The sequence below is a fragment of the Caretta caretta genome, chromosome 2 (assembly GCF_965140235.1).
Source record: "Caretta caretta isolate rCarCar2 chromosome 2, rCarCar1.hap1, whole genome shotgun sequence".
In the NCBI taxonomy this organism is placed as follows: Eukaryota; Metazoa; Chordata; order Testudines; family Cheloniidae; genus Caretta; species Caretta caretta.
The window spans coordinates 61571717-61588963 of NC_134207.1; the positions used below are offsets into that span (position 1 = coordinate 61571717).

General features: G+C 39.6%; 1 protein-coding gene across 10 annotated transcripts in view; it reads right to left on the reverse strand.

Moving 5' to 3' along the window:
- The window catches only part of CSPP1 (centrosome and spindle pole associated protein 1), a 179546-nt gene that overhangs the window by 128583 nt on the left and 33716 nt on the right, over window positions 1–17247 (reverse strand). For 8 of the 10 annotated variants that reach the window (XM_048840881.2, XM_048840878.2, XM_048840873.2 and 5 more), the window contains 2 exons: window positions 13614–13715; window positions 9509–9954 (listed from right to left, as the gene is read on the reverse strand). In XM_048840881.2, the coding sequence (XP_048696838.1) occupies window positions 9509–9954; window positions 13614–13715 (548 nt within the window). The remainder of the gene's footprint in view (window positions 1–9508; window positions 9955–13613; window positions 13716–17247) is intronic. The other 2 variants (XM_048840876.2, XM_048840874.2) reach the window with 1 other exon arrangement.

Sequence of the window (17247 nt, forward strand, 5' to 3'; positions counted from 1 at the left end):
TGAGCTATAGCTCACTTCATCGGATGCATACTGTGGCAAGTGTAGAAGATCTTTTTATATACACACAAAGAATGAAAAAATACCTCCTTCCACCCCACTCTCCTGCTGCTAATAGCTTATCTAAAGTGACCACTCTCCTTACAATGTGTATGATAATCAAGGTGGGCCATTTCCAGCACAAATCTAGGGTTTAACAAGAACGGGGGGGGGGGGGGGGGGGGGGGGGGAGTTGTAGGAAAAAACAAGGGGAAATAGGTTACCTTGCATAATGACTTAGCCACTCCCAGTCTCTATTCAAGCCTAAGTTAATTGTATCAAATTTGCAAATTAATTCCAATTCAACAGTTTCTCTCTGGAGTCTGGATTTGAAGTTTTTTTGTTGTAATATCACAACTTTCATGTCTGTAATCGCGTGACCAGAGAGATTGAAGTGTTCTCCGACTGGTTTATGAATGTTATAATTCTTGACATCTGATTTGTGTCCATTTATTCTTTTACATAGAGACTGCCCAGTTTGACCAATGTACATGGCAGAGGGGCATTGCTGGCACATGATGGCATACATCACATTGGTGGATGTGCAGGTGAACGAGCCTCTGATAGTGTGGCTGATGTTATTAGGCCCTATGATGGTGTCCCCTGAATAGATATGTGGGCACAGTTGGCAATGGGCTTTGTTGCAAGGCTTTGTTCCACTAACCCAGGAACCTATCCTTGCAACAAAGCCCGTTCACCTGCACATCCACCAATGTGATATATGCCATCATGTGCCAGCAATGCCCCTCTGCCATGTACATTGGTCAAACTGGACAGTCTCTACGTAAAAGAATAAATGGACACAAATCAGATGTCAAGAATTATAACATTCATAAACCAGTCGGAGAACACTTCAATCTCTCTGGTCATGCGATTACAGACATGAAAGTTGTGATATTACAACAAAAAAAACTTCAAATCCAGATTTCAGCGAGAAACTGTTGAATTGGAATTCATTTGTAAATTTGATACAATTAACTTAGGCTTGAATAGAGACTGGGAGTGGCTAAGTCATTATGCAAGGTAACCTATTTACCCTTGTTTTTTCCTACACCCCCCTTCCCCCGAGACGTTCTTGTTAAACCCTGGATTTGTGCTGGAAATGGCCCACCTTGATTATCATACACATTGTAAGGAGAGTGGTCACTTTAGATAAGCTATTAGTAGCAGGAGAGTGGGGTGGGAGGAGGTATTTTTTCATTCTTTGTGTGTATATAAAAAGTATGCATCCGATGAAGTGAGCTGTAGCTCACGAAAGCTTATGCTCAAATAAATTGGTTAGTCTCTAAGGTGCCACAAGTACTCCTTTTCTTTTTGTGAATACAGACTAACACGGCTGTTACTCTGAAACCTGTCAGTATAGCAGTATAGCCTCAATATTCACCATTTGGACAGACTGCCTGAAAATCATACCCTAAACCTCCGCGGACTACAAAAATGCATTTCCTAGCTTTGTATTGGGCACATAGTATCAGACCTGCAGACAAGAAAGGGGAAGTATTCCCCCTATGAGCAGCTTGGATTCCTACTCTTATTCAAATGTTTAATCAAGTTTATAGCTCAGTTTTCTTTCTGGAGTTCTGAAAATTCAAGACAATACCCTCCTCAGAAACCCTAGCCTTCTTCCAATTTCCTGATCCTCCAGTCTTCCCAGTCTTTCCAATTTGTATTACAGTATGGGGTAAAGGGAACTTTTTGAGCTTTTCATTCTCCTTTCTGAAACTTATCCACCAAAAGTGTGACATTCTGGTTCTCCTGGTCTGTTCCACCGCTACTTACATTTGGTGAGCTTCTTCAGAAACAAAGTACCAATAGGACAGCACTCAAAGTATATCCAGTACTACAATTTGAAACTGGGAAATAAATCCCTTATACTATTCTAGTCAGTATTTTCCTAAAGACTCTTGACATTTCCTTGTCCTGTACATAGTCTTTCGATTTGTTAGAACTTATTTAAAATTAGAGACTGATAAGGAGTAACCATAGCTGTCTTCCACAGAAGTACTGCAGATATTATGCACTGTTACTGTCTGGAGTTTGAAAGAGCTACGGCTTCATACCTTTTAGTCATTTATTTCTAGTGAAGGAGCTTTTTCAATCTGCTTTCCGCCTCCCCGCAATTATTATTTTGCGATACTCTACTTCACAGCAAACTACCTACATAAGCATACGATATGACCCACACAAAAAGGGTATTTAGAACTACCACTAGCAAATTAATAATACACAGTGAAATCTCAACATGCTATTACAATTGCCAAGATGAGATTCTAGACCTTGCTTTGTGTTTTTCCTGGAGACAGTTAAAACTTTTCCTGACCAGGGAGATTAAGTAATGTCTTCCCTCACTGAAAGAACTGCAAAGGAACCTTTTCATCGTGAAATTATTCCAGGCATACCTTTGTTTAGAAGCACTATAAAAAAAAGGGAGATTTCTCTGGAAATTAAAAGAACAGACTCTCCCCAAGGCAGGAGCACATTTAAGAGACAGTTTCCAGGAAGTTTGCTTCTTAATTTTTTTGAAATTTGGGTGTGGGATGCTAGAAACTCCAAGTTTGTTTGTTTGTTTAACCACAAATTTGCCTTGCTCGCAGCAGCTGGCTATATGACCCAACCAATTCCTTTAAGTGAACGACTGAAGGATAACCAGAACAATCCAAACCCTATCAAGACTTGAGATTACAACAAGTTCCTGCAAGTGGATTGATCTAAAGAAACAAAACTTATATTTTTTCCCAATTTTTGCCTCCCAACCAGCCTACTCAGAAGAGACTGAAAAAAAAATAATTTGGGTCAAGGGATCAAATGCACAGTCCAATTCCCAGCTAAAATTAAGGACATAAGAACGGCCATACTGGGTTAGACCAAAGGTCCATCTAACCCAGTATCCCATCTTCCAACAGTGGCCCATGCCAGGTGCCCCAGAGGAAATTAACAGAACAGGTAATCATCAAATAATCCATCCCCTGTCACCCATTCCCAGCTTTTGGCAAACAGAGGCTAGGGACACCACCCCTCCTGGCTAATAGCCATTGAAGGACCTATCCTCCATGAATTTATCTAGTTCTTTTTTGAACCCTGTTATAGTCTTGGCCTTCACAACATCCTCTGGTAAGGAGTTCCACAGGTTGACTGTGCATTGTGTGAAAAAATACTTCCTTCTGTTTGTTTTAAACCTGCTACCTATTAATTTCATTTGGTGACCCCTGGTTCTTGTGTATGAGAAGGATTAAATAACACTTCCTTATTTACTTTCTCCACACCAGTCATGATTTTATAGACCTCTATCATATGCCCCCTTAGTCATCTCTTTTCCAAGCTGAAAAGTCCCAGTCTTATTAATCTCTCCTCATACGGCAACCGTTCCATACCCCTAATCATTTCTGTTGCCATTTTCTGAACCTTTTCCAAGTCCAATATATATCATTTTTGAGATGGGGAGACCACATCTGCACACTGTATTCAAGATGTGGGCATACCATGGATTTATACAGAGGCAATATGATATTTTCTGTCTTATTATCTATCCCTTTCTTAATGATTCCCAACGTTCTGTTTGCTTTTTTGACTGCCGCTGCACATTGAGTGGATGTTTTCAGAGAACTATACACAATGACTCTAAGATCTCTTTTTTGAGTGGTAACAGCTAATTTAGACCCCATCATTTTATATGTATAGTTGGGATTATGTTTTCCAGTGTACATTACTTTGCATTCATCAACACTGAATTTCATCTGCCATTAGGTTGACCAGACAGCAAATGTGAAAAATTGGGATGGGAAGGGGGGTGGAGTGGGTAATAGGAGCCTATATAAGAAAAAAGACCCAAAAATTGGGACTGTCCCTATAAAATCAGGACATCTGGTCACCGTATCTGCCATTTTGTTGACCAGTCACCCAGTTTTAAGAGATGCTTTTGTAGCACTTTGCAGTCTTCTTGGGACTTAACTATCTTGAGTAGTTTTGTATCATCTGCAAATTTTGCCACCTCTCTGTTTACCCCTTTTTCCAAATCACCTATGAATATGTGAAATAGGACTGGGCCCATTACAGACCCCTGGGGGACACCACTTTACCTCTCTCTATTCTGAAAATTGACCATTTATTCCTACCCTTCATTTCCTATCATTTAACCAGTTACCAATCCATGAGAGAACCTTCCCTCTTATCCTATGACTGCTTAGTTTGCTTAATAGTCTTTGGTGAGGGACCTTGCCAAAGGCTTTCTGAAAATCTAAATACACTATATCCACTGGATCCCCTTTGTCCACATGCTTGTTGACTCCTCAAAGAATTCTAGTAGATTGGTGAGGCATAATTTCCCTTTACAAAAAAAACATGTTGACTGTTCCCCCAACAAATTATGTTCATCTAGGTGTCCAAAATTTTGTTCTTTACTATAAAAGAAAAGGAGTACTTTTGGCACCTTAGAGACTATATTTTCCACTGAATGCATCCGATGAAGTGAGCTGCAGCCCACGAAAGCTTATGCTCAAATAAATTTGTTAGTTTCTAAGGTGCCACAAGTACTCCTTTTCTTTTTGCAAATACAGACTAACACAGCTGCTACTCTGAAACCGTTCTTTACTATAGTTTCAACCAATTTGCCAAGTACTGAAGTCACGCTTACTGGCCTGTAATTGCCCGGGTCTCCTCTGGAGTCCTTTTTAAAAATTAGCATCACATTTTCTATCCTCCAGTCATTTGGTACAGAAGCTGATTTGAATGATAGGTTACAGATAACAGTTAGTAGTCCTGCGATTTCACATTTGAGTTCCTTCAGAACTCTTGGGTGAATACCATATGGTCCTGGTGACTTATTACTGTTTAATTTATTAATTTGTTCCAAAACCTCCTCCAATGACACCTCAATCTGGGACAATTCCTCAGATCTGTCACCTAAAAAGAATGGCTCAGGTTTGGGAATCTCTCTCGCATCCTCAACCATGAAGACCGACGCAAAGAATTCCTTTAGTTTCTCTACAATGGCCTTATCGTCCTTGAGTGCTCCTTTATCATCTCGATTGTCCAGTAGCCCCAGTGGTTGTTTAGCACGCTTCCTGCTTCTGATGTACTTAAAAAAAATTTTGCTATTACTTTTTGAGTCTTTGGCTAGCTGTTCTTCAAATTCTTTTTTGGCCTTCCTAATTATATTTTTACACTTCATTTGCCAGAGTTTATGCTCCTTTCTATTTTCCTCATTAGGATTTAACTTCCACTTTTTCAAGGATGCCTTTTTGCCTCTCACTGCGTCTTTTACTTTGTTGTTTAGCCACGGTGGCTCTTTTTTGGTTCTCTTACTATGTTTTTTAATTTGGGGTATACATTAAGTACATGGTGTCTTTAAAAGGTTTCCATGCAGCTTGCAGGGATTTTACTTTTTGTGCTGTACCTTTTAATTTCTGTTTAACTAACCTCCTCTTTTTTATGTAGTTCCCCTCTCTGAAATTAAATGCTATAGTGTTGGGCCACTGTGGTGTTTTCCCCGCCACAGGGATGTCAAATTTAATTATATTATGGTCACTATTATCAAGCGGTCCAGCTATATTCACCTCTTGACCTGACCCTGTGCTCTACTTAGGCCTAAATCAAGAATTGCCTCTCCTCTTGTGGGTTCCAGAACCAGCTGCTCCAAGCAGCAGTCATTTAAGGTGTCAAGAAACTTTATTTCTGCATCCCTTCCTAAGGTGATATGTACCCAATATGGGGATAGTTGAAATCCCCCATTATTATTGATTTTTTTATTTTAATAGCCTCTCTAATCTCCCTGAGAATTTCATAGTCACTATTACCATTCTGGTCAGGTGGTCTGTAATATATCCCTACTGGTATATTCTTATAATTCAAGCATGCAATTACTATCCATAGAGATTCTATGGTACTGTTTGGTTCATTTAAGATTTTTACTTCATTGGATACTATGCTTTCTTTCACATACAGTACCACTCCCCAACCAGCACGACCTGTTCTGTCCTTCCCATATATTTTGTACCCTGGTATTACTGTGTGCCATTGATTATCCCCATTCCACCAAGTTTCTGTGATGCCTATTATATCAATATCCTCATTTAATACGAGGCACTCTAGTTCACCCAACTTAACATTTAGACTTCTAGTATTAGTGTGTAAGCACTTTAAAAACTTGTCACTTTTTAGCTGCCTGCCATTACATGATGTAATTAAATGGGACTTTTTCTCATTTGACAGTTTCTCATCAGATCCTACCTGTATTTTATCATCTTTCATCCTCTTCTCTTTCTTAGGACATAGGGAATCTCCATTAATAGATCCTCCCCTAAGGGATGTCCGAACCACATGCGCCTCTGTACCTGTCAGCTTTCCCCCAGCCCTTAGTTTAAAATCTGCTTTACAACCTTTTTAATTTTAAGCACCAGCAATCTGGCTCCATTTTGGTTTAGATGGAGCCCATCCTTCCTGTATAGGCTCCCCCTTTCCCAAAAGTTTCTCCAGTTCCTAATAAAACTAAACCCCTCCTCCCTACACCATTGCCTCATCCACGCATTGAGACCCTGCAGTTCTGCCTGTATAACTGGCCCTGCGTGTGGAACTAGAAGCATTTCAGAGAATGCTACCATGGAGGTCCTGGACTTCAATAATTTACCTGACAGCCTAAATTTGGACTACAGGACCTCTCTCCTATCCTTCCCTATGTCACTGATACATACAGGTACCACGACCACTGGCTCCTCCCCAGCACTACACATTAGCCTATCTAGATGTCTCAAGAGATCCGCAACCTTCGCACCAGGCAGGCAAGTCACCAAGCGGTTCTCCCGGTCATCGCAAACCCAGCTATGTTTCTAATAATCAAAACGACCATTACTAATACCTGTCTCTTCCTAATAACTGGAGTTCCCTCCGCAAGAAAGGTATCCTCAGTGCAAGAGGATACATCATCATCATCTGGAAGGAGGGTCCCAACTATGGGATCGTTTCCCTCTGCTCCAGTTGGATGTTCTCCTTCCCTGAGGCTTTCATCCTCCTGACAGAGGCTGTCAGACCATAGGTGGGACCATTCTACTGTGTCCTGGAAAGTCTCATCTATGTACCTCTCTGTCTCCCTTAGCTCCTCCAGCTCAGACACCCTGGTCTCCAAAGCCCGTACAGGGTCTCTGAGGGCCAGGAGCTACTTGCACCCAATGCACACTTACGCCACCTGCCCATAGGGCAGGTAATCATACATGCTGCATTGGGTGCAATAAACTGGGTAGCCCTCACTCCATTGCTGGACTTCTGACTTCATTCTCTTTTTACTCCTGCAGCTGGTTCCTTCATTGTTGTTAGGCTCATCAATGAGTAAAACACCCCTGAATTTTCACAGAGTAAATCAGTGGAAATGGATTGTAACAAAAACTCTGAAAGCAAACTTCCACTGAGTAAGAACTACAGAATTTGGCACATTATTTGTACATTTTGAGACTTGGTGAATTAGCAAGGCCTGTCACTAAAATAAGGATATTTTAGTACTTTAACTTCCCCAAACGTTCATAGCAAACAAATTAAGCTCAGAACAATAATATTATACATTCTTATTATATCATCTGAACTGGTAAAGGATTAGTTGCACTAGATACACAAGATGCACATAGTCTGTACTGGTCCTTGCACACACTGGTACCTCAAAATAATAATATTTAGATAAGCATATTATAATCTAAATTGTAACATTATAAGTTGTGAATGCTTGTTTCCTGGGGTAATTTCTGTTATCTCTCTTTTGGAACTGTATAAAACATTACGTATATCCAATATATATTATGTAATTTTTATATTTATGGTTTATTTTAAAATCGGTTTTCTAAAAATTAACTTTATACATTTTTTTAAATTAAAAATAAAACTGTTTTCACGTGTGGATCTTGTATAACATGCACATGAAAGCAAACCTTCAGAGGTAACATACTCTTGAAAAAAAAAGAGTTTATAATGATAATGCTAAGAGAAAATTAACTTTCCCCACATAGCTAGTCCACACAGCATTCTAGTATTCTAATTCAAAGCATACTGAGCTAAATTCATCTGTGGTATAACTTCACTGGCATCAAAAATGAATCTAGCCCATAGACTAGGCCACCACCACTATCCTGCCAGGTTACCAATTAAGTTTGATCAAGAGAATCGCAAATCCCAACCCAAATCAAACATCTGTGCAGGAGACTGAGCTTTTTGGAGGGCTGGTCCGAGACAATAGAACAAACTCCCACAGGAACTAAGGATGAAACCGCACCACTTTACACTCCAAGTGCAAAGTGCACCTCTTCAAGGTGCACTTACTGTTTCTAAACACACACATAGAAGTTTGTATATTTAAAAAAAACAAAATCCTACCAAAACAGAACACTACACTGGACACACAATTCCCCCCAGGTGAGAGGATGAGAGAAAGCATGAATCACACATGACAGTTGTTAGTCATTTTACTTAATGGGCTACTGGAAGATGCTCAGACATTATTGTGATGATGCCAGTATAAGAACCTATAAAGAATAAAATAGAAAGCAAATTCAAGAACAACAAAGCACAGCTAAGTGAATATTATTCACAAATAAATTCAATTAGTACTTAACATTTTTATGCGCATATTAGTGATGGTTGCAATTATTGCTTAAATTAGTTATATGACTAAAATATAAGATTTCATTTAAATGCCCTCTTTCTCATTGAAGTATTTTAGTTCCTCATTAATTCTAAAGTTTAATCTGAAGAATTTTCATATCTATTTTTCACTGAACAGTACATAATCCTTTTTAATTATGCAAATTTTGCCCCCAGAAGTGACCCCTGAATACAATCATCACCTCATTAGATGTCAAGGGCATGCATTCAGTGTACCAATTATTAATTGTGGTATTTTATACTTATAAAGCACGCTTTATGCTGAAAGGTTTCAAAGCAATTTATAAACTACAAACACACAGCATGACTGACATGCATACTCCTGGGTCAGATCCTCAGCTGATATAAATTGTCATAGTACATTCTGGCCTATGACAATTTACACCAGTTTAGGAACTGTCCCCTAGTGCAGAAGCAGCAATCAGGCAGACAGTCACTACAGAACACACAACACAATAGTAGGGAAATGGAAATTTTTGGTCAAGTTTGCCTTAATCCTAGGGAAAAAAGCCATGGGATCTAACATCCATCCCCCCAAAAAATGGGGGTGGGGTGACCTCTGTTTTTCAGTCTCGCCTGAAAGACACACACACACACACACACACACCGCACAGAATTCAAAGCATCAGCCTCAGAAGGAGCCACAACAGAATCAAACCTCCTAGAGTTTGAACCTGTGATTTAAGGGAGTCTAAATATTTCAAATCTGATACTCAGTACCACTAAACCATAACCCCTTATGGCTTGAATAACTTATTGTTTTTAGTGCCACAACCCCATCACCAATAGCATTAAGGAAGTAAAGAAAAGAAGTGGAAAACTGAGATAAAAATACCTTTCAGCATGGAACACCCTCAGAGGCTTTTTGTCATAGTCACTTTCATATCTAAATCTAGGGTCCATTTCCTCATTTATTTCAGGATCATAGTCTAATTTGTAATGTCTTCTATCAAAATGACGATCCTCATCAAATCTGTGATGTCTTCTAGGAGAAATATCAGGTTTGCTATCAAACCTGTGATGCTTTCTATTGGAAATGTCCAGTTCTTCATCAAGTTTTTTGTACAATATTCTCTCTCTTAGTTCAGCCTCATCATCTAGTCTGCGATATGGATCCTCCTCCAGTCGTCTCCTATTTAGTAGCTCTTCATAAGCGTCCGTGGAAGTAAAAGCATCTTTCTTGGGAGGTTCTGAATCTGCACAAGAGGGCTGTATTTGTGAACGTAGTCCTGGTTGGACTCTAGTAATAGCAGTAGTTTTTTTACTTCTTTCTGTCTCATGCTGTTTAATAGAAAAAAAATATTAAAAGATACAACTACAAAGAAAATAATAACCTTCATTCATCATCTCAGTATAATTCACATTTTCCATCAGTGCTTCAGCAACAGTTTGATTCTGTATTTATGATAGTCTTCTAATTTTAAACTATCCCCAAATGAAGATTTAAAAAAATTCTCTTAAATGGGGACTTAAATGCTGGGGAAAATTTTCCTGAAAAAGCAATAATCTTTTTTTTACCTGATCACTTATTTTCCACTGTCAGTGGGATGGCCAGCAATCCTCAGTAACAGGCTTCCCATGAACTCAGTTTAGATAATGAAATGACCGTTAGATTTGAAGGCAGAGGGACTCCATCGTGCTTGTTAACCCTTATATCTGGTCACATGCACAGATGTCCTGATTGCACTGAGGTTCAGGCAGTCTGTGATACTCCTTCGTCTGACCAGAACATGATTTTTGGGTTCAAAAACCATTTTTATTTTTTCCCTGCGAAAACTGTGACTAAGTAGGAGGATGGTATTAGAGAGCTAACCTGTGACTCATTTGCTCAATTCCTTGCTCCACCACTGACCTTGGGCAAGTCACTAAAGCTATGTTTAGGCTACTGATTACTTTGATATAACCTACGATGTTCAGGGTTTTGAGGAGTTCAGCTCTGTTGCTGTAAATGATACAGTGTAGACATAGCCTTAGTTTCTCTGTACCTCAGTTCCCCATCCATGAAATGCAGATAATAGTACTTCTCTACCTTGGAGTGTTGTGATGATAAACACATTAAAGATTGTGAGCTACTAATGGGGTCCATATAAATACAACAGATAAATAAGAATAAATAAATCTCTCACAGAGTTTCAGTCACTTTGAGAAAAAAGAGCTAACCTGATCTCCAAGCTCTGCTGCGGTGCATGAGGCCTTCCCTTACCAGCAGCAAACAAAATGGTGGACAAGCCTCGAAAGTTAATACAAGACTGCCTGCAGCCGATCAAAGCTCCTAACCTGCATGAGATGCTACCAAGGACAGAGCTGGCAAGGATTGCAGCAGCAATACTCAATTGGACCATGTATCAGACAAACTCAGTCCTTGATCTCCCACAGCACAGTACAGTGGACCATTCTGTTGAAGCAGTACAAGATGCACTGTCAAAGCCTGTCCCCACCAGGAGAATCCAGAACTCCAGGAAGTGCCTGCCTATTGGGGCTGTCAAATCAGTGCAAATTTGCCTCTTCTCCAGTATTGGCTTTGGAGGGATTATGGAGGGCTCCATCCGTTCTGAAGCAGATGCCCTTAATTGGGGCAAAGCAGCAGCAATTTATCAAGAACTACTCACAGCTTTCTCCACCTCCTTTTAACTTCTGGGGTGCAAGATGCCCCTTCAAAACTATTTCCCTGAAGCCTTTCTTCATGTCCCCATGTATGTGCTTACACTTCAGAGATCCAAGAAAATACACCTCCCAGAAGCAAAAGGGTAAGGAGGACCTTAAAGAAGAAATTTTCTCCCCACCCCAAAAATTTTCTTAGAGATCACTTTGATTCTTTCTAGATCTTCCAAGTCTACTGAACAGGGTGGAATGTCTTTCCAGGATTTCCTTCCCTTTTCCCAGATAAATAAAAAGAACAACAGGAATAGCAAATAAGAAAAAAACCTTAAAAGCAAATTAAAGAGAATCATATTCCTCTAATTCTTCTGGCTCAGACATGGAGGAATCAGACCTAGAAACCCTGTCTAGTTATTTCTGCCTAATTCTTTGTGCCAACTATAAAAAGATTATATTTCCAGTGTGGAAACAAAGCAGCATTCTCAAGACCCAAGAGAAAGTTCACAAAAATATCCTCAGATCCCCTCAATAGATTTCATTGAAATTATCAGTCTGGAAAGATGGGAACACCTTAACAGGAGACAGCCTCTTAACAGACTGTACACAAGGTTCTACAATAGCCTAAAAGACAAAATGCCTTCTTTTCAGATACCCAAAGTATACAACAAAGCAGTGTCATGACTGGATGAGGGTGCTGTAAATTCTGTTGCAGGGTCTTTCAAAGGATCCAGGAGACAGGCAGCTAGAGAACCATGGGTTGGAATTCTGAAGCCTAAGCAGCATCAATGCAAGTTTCAGTTCTGTCCACTATCCTATAGCATATATAATTCTCAAAATCCAGCAAGGACTAGATAATGAATTCCGACATAAAAAAAGATGTCTGGTTGCGGCCTTTGTGGCCATATCTCTTTAGATGAAGTAAAATTCTCAACTAAACTCTCATCCTAGAATCTCATCCAATGCACTGGCAGATAAGTACATAAATATGGCCATGGTGAAAAGATACCCACAAAGAGAATCTCCAAAAAGCTCTCAGAAGGAAATCTCTTTAGAAGAGAAAATCTTTCTTTCAGAATCCATGTATACCTGGGAACTTCAACACCAAACAAGTCCCTTTCAACTGTTCTGTAAAGACAGTCCACAAAAACACTGCATTATAGCTATCATAGCACAGATCAAAAAACTTAAGTTGCACAGGAAAGGACACATCTAGCACCAGCAGCACTATCCAAACAAGAACTGCGGATAACTGCCAACAACCAGTATTTCTCACATCAAACATAAGGTACAGGGGATAACCTGTCAATTTCTTCTTAACGGCAACAGACCAAGACTCTTTGATGGATACTGGAAATGGTCTCCCAGAGTTATCCATTTATATGACTCATGCTGACCTTTATCCCATTACTAAAGCAAGACATTATAAAAAGAGAATACACCCAAGCTATTCAACACTTGCTAGTTAAAGGTGCCATACTGCCCATTTCAGATGATCTGCTTTTTTCCAATCTACTAGAAAAAGCTCTCACACATCATTAGTGCCTGGAGAACAAACTAGTCTTTTACTCTCAAACTGATTAAAACTATCAGAAAAAAATCCTGCATGGTTAGTTACGAAGTGTTTTTGTGTGGAAGGGTGGGCAATATTTTTACTTATTGCAGAGAAAAAAGAAGAGGAGGGAAGACACTTACACTCAAAAAGGTGTTCCTGCTCATCAAGGAAATCTTACAGACCGCCCGCACCTTATTAGAGGAAGGACTTTTGTAGTGTGAGAATGGGCTGAATTCCCCAGGCACCAGGCTTCAACTTTATAGGCTTTTCCCTACATTTACCAAGTTCATGGCATCACTCTGTATGTATATACATTAGTTAACTTACACACACACATAAACACACACACACATTCTCTCTCTCTAATCAGTGTAAGGTACCAAAGGGCCACTAAGTGATTCCAATGCAGGAGGCTCTTCTCCCAGGAGAGAAGTCGTTCAAAATTTTACCCTTTGAAGACTTAAGCATACCACAAAAACATAAAACTTGTCCTTGGAAATCTTATTTAGCCAAAATGCCCATCAACTTCAGTGAAAGCACTGAAGTTAAACCACACCCAATGAGTGGTGGTAGCTATGTCAGCTGGAGAGCATCTCCCACTGACATAGTGCTGTCCACACCAGTGCTTCTGTCGGTGTAACTCATATCATTCAGTGGGGTGGTTTTTTCTCACCCCTTAGAGACATAAGTTATACCAACAAAAATTACACAACTGACATGGAGAAAAATTCTTAACAACCTCATTTAAGTTCTCTCAGAGTGAATTGACTTCAGCAAAAATCTATATTACCTCTGTAGTTTTCTTTCCTATTTTCCTTAACCTTTCATTCCACTCTTCCTTGTCCCTGAGATACTGATTGTATTCCCTGTTTCTTTCAAGACGAAGTTTCTCCTGAAACAAACATTAAAGCACAAAGTTATGAAGCACTTTCTAGGGAGAGGGCTTTTAACTTTGCAGGAGATTTTAAAAGAATAATGTATTACTTTTTTGCTTCTTTTTGATATACAAATAGGGCCTAAAGGTATTTAGTTTTTATTGGTTTGTCATTGGGTCAGGGTTGTAGCTCTTTAACTATGCCACTATAGTTAAAGAGGTACAATATTTGTATGTAGACAGGACCTCAGTCAGTTACAGCCAAGGCCATAACTCAACAAGTTACATTTGAATTAAACATGTTAAAAATTATCTACATTAGAGTCACGTGAGTCAGTTGAGTTAACCCAGCTCAATTTAGCTAACTTGATTAAAAAGAGCCTCAGTAGTCACATGGCTATTGAAACTATCCTGGTAATAGTACCACATACACCTAGCTGTAAACGCCCTGAACAAACATCAAATTACAGGGAGAACAATGTCATACATTGTATGAATAGTTTGCTAAAAACTTCTGAATCATAAAAAATTCAATGTTGTGTGTTCCCTCAGGTTAAGACAGTTTATTTGCTCTTTAAAGAATAATAAATATGTAAGATACTGTAGTAAAATATTAAAGGTTATCTGAAAAGGAAAAAAAAATGGACTTGAACCCAGACCCTTCTTTGCAATGTACATAGGAGGCCTGGAAAAAGTGATCTTTTCCCACTCAAAGGAAAGGGGAGTTTATATTGTTTTTACTTTGAAATTTAGATTTTGTCTTACCTGAAAGACTCTGGTCACTACAGAACATTGCAAGAGTCGAGAGACTGAAAGCTGAGCAACTGAGTGAGAAAGATTTTTAGTTAGCCTACCTAAAACCATTCATCTTAACACATATTAAATGCCAATATCTAGTAAACATTTTGGAGAAAAAATGCCTTATGAGTTAAAAGGTGTGAGAGCTCATACTGTGCATGTTCTGAAAGAACACGAGATATTCTAGCAAACCAGGGAAGAGTAAAATTGGCATTCCTGATATTTTTAAAGTAAAAAAGTCAGGGAAAAGGAACTTTGTTTATAAAAATATTCCAGGCCTTCTTTGTACACAATAAAGAAGCGCAAACCTATATTGTGTATAATCCTTTACTGGTCACTTTGAAAGTCTGCTGGTGACCCAAGATTAGTTAAATGTTAATGGACGTCTAATCATGAGCCCCACTGGTGGATGAAGTTCATCTGGTGCACGTGCCCAGGGCCCCAGAGTATTACTTTCTGTATATCTGTACTCAGTTCCTACTGGCATGCATTTAGTAACTGTTTAAGGAATACATTTTATATACTATATATTACACACACAAACTATGTTAAAAGATTATTAAGGTTGCAAAGTCATGCATTCAAACGTTAGGAAATGCCAGAATTAAGGCTGTCTGCAAAGATCAGTAACTTACCCTACAATAACTGTGGTTCTTTGCAATGTGTCTTCCACACCGATCCCATTCTTGGTATACATGCACCTCATTCATGCATGCGAGATCAGATTCTTTAAGGCTAGAATTGTCCACTCAGGCCACTCTTACACCAATGTGCCCTTGTGCCACCCCATGCAAAGACAAGGGTCAGAGTAGGTACAACTGCCCCTCATTTCTTTTTCTAATACTGAACACCATATAAGTAGTTGCAGGGAAATAGGGTGGATCATGGAATCTGTGTGAACAACATCTCTCAAACAACCACAGCTACAGTGGAGTAAGTAACCCCATGATAACCTTATCCTAGAAGTCTGAAACGCAACCTCACTGGTGTTCTTGACTGGCGCTGAAGTTGATTAATGAGGTTTGTTACTGTTTAAAATCTCTGCTGTGGAAGGTAAGCCAATGCTGATCTAGAGTAACACTGCTCCTATGAACTCTGCGCTCCGAGTCAGAGCGAGCATGGATTTCTCTCTGTTGCCTTTGAAACTTGGTGGGGCAAAGAACTTCAGGATTGCTTGAAAGGAGCTGATCACCAGTTGTGGTGATCTTCCTTCAATTAGCTAGTTGGTTAGGTAAGAATACTTCTGGCTTCCTTGTCATCTTAGGTGAGCTGCAACTACCATCAGACATTTGGTGACAACACTTGAGTATGGATGAGAGGCTGGTGGGCAGGACTCTGCATTGGTAGTGAGATGTTCCTAGTAGGAACCTGAGGTACCTACTGTGAGCCAGTTGTTTTCATAGTATCATAGGACTGGAAGGGACCTTGAGAAATCTTCTAGTCCAGTCCCCTGCACTCAAGACAGAACTAAGTATTATCTACCATCCCTGACAGGTGTTTGTCTAACCTGCTCTTAAAAATCGCCATTGAAAGAGATTCCACGAACTCCCTAGGCAAGTTTTTCCTAACATCCAACCTAAACTGCCCTTGCTGCAATTTAAGCCCAATGCTTCTTGTTCTATCCTCAGAGGTTAAAGAAAATAATTTTTCTCCTTTCTCCTTGTAACCTTTTATGTACTTGAAAACGGTTATCATGTCCTCCCTCAGTCTTCTCTTCTCCAGACTAACCAAACCCATTTTTTTCAATCTTCCCTCATAGGTCATGTTTTCTGACCTTTAATCATTTTTGTTGCTCTTCTCTGGACTTTCTCCAACTTGGCCACATCTTTCCTGAAATATGGCACCCAGAACAATACTCCATTTGAGTCCTACTCAGCGCACATTAGAGTGGAAGAATGACTTCTCGTGTCTTGCTTACAACACACCTGCAAATACATCTCAGAATGATGTTTGCTTTTTTTGGAACAGTGTAACATTATTGACTCATATTTAGCTTGCCACTATGACCCCCAGATCCCTTTCTGCAGTACTCCTTCCTAGGCAGACTTTTCCCTTTTTATAAGTGTGCAACTGATTGTTCCTTCCTAAGTGGAGTACTTTGCATTTGTCCTTATTGAATTTCATCCTATTTACTTCAGACCATTTCTCCAGTTTGTCCAGATCATTCTAAATTTTAATCCTATCCTCCAAAGCACTTGCAACCCCTCCCAGCTTGGTATCATCTGCAGACTTTATAAGTGTACTCTCTACGCCATTATCTAAATCACTGATGAAGATACTGAACAGAACCGGACCCAGAACTGATCCTTACGGGACCCCACTTGATATGCCCTTCCAGCTTGACTGTGAAGAAATGAGACATGACAGGGGGCATCTTGCAGATCAAGAGCTGCAAATCACTCCTGAGGATCAAATGAAGGGATTACAGAAGTTAGGGTCATCATTCAGAATCTGGAAAATAGGATGCAGATTTTGAGACAAACGTCGAGGATTGGCTTTCAACCCCCACTTTTTAAAAAAAAAAAAAAAAAAGATTAAAAAGTAGTGGGAATAAAAGCCCTGCCCTTTAACCAGAGGACCCTTTTTGTTTTAAACCATTCCACCTCCTTTAGGAACCATGATCTTCATACCTTGTGTGTCCACCATGGAGGCTTCAAATAGGTAGGCTTACTACCTTTGTCAAGGACCTGACTATCTGAAGTCCCAGACAGCAGGGCAGCTAAGAAGGCAGCAAAAAGTCACCTCCTGTAGA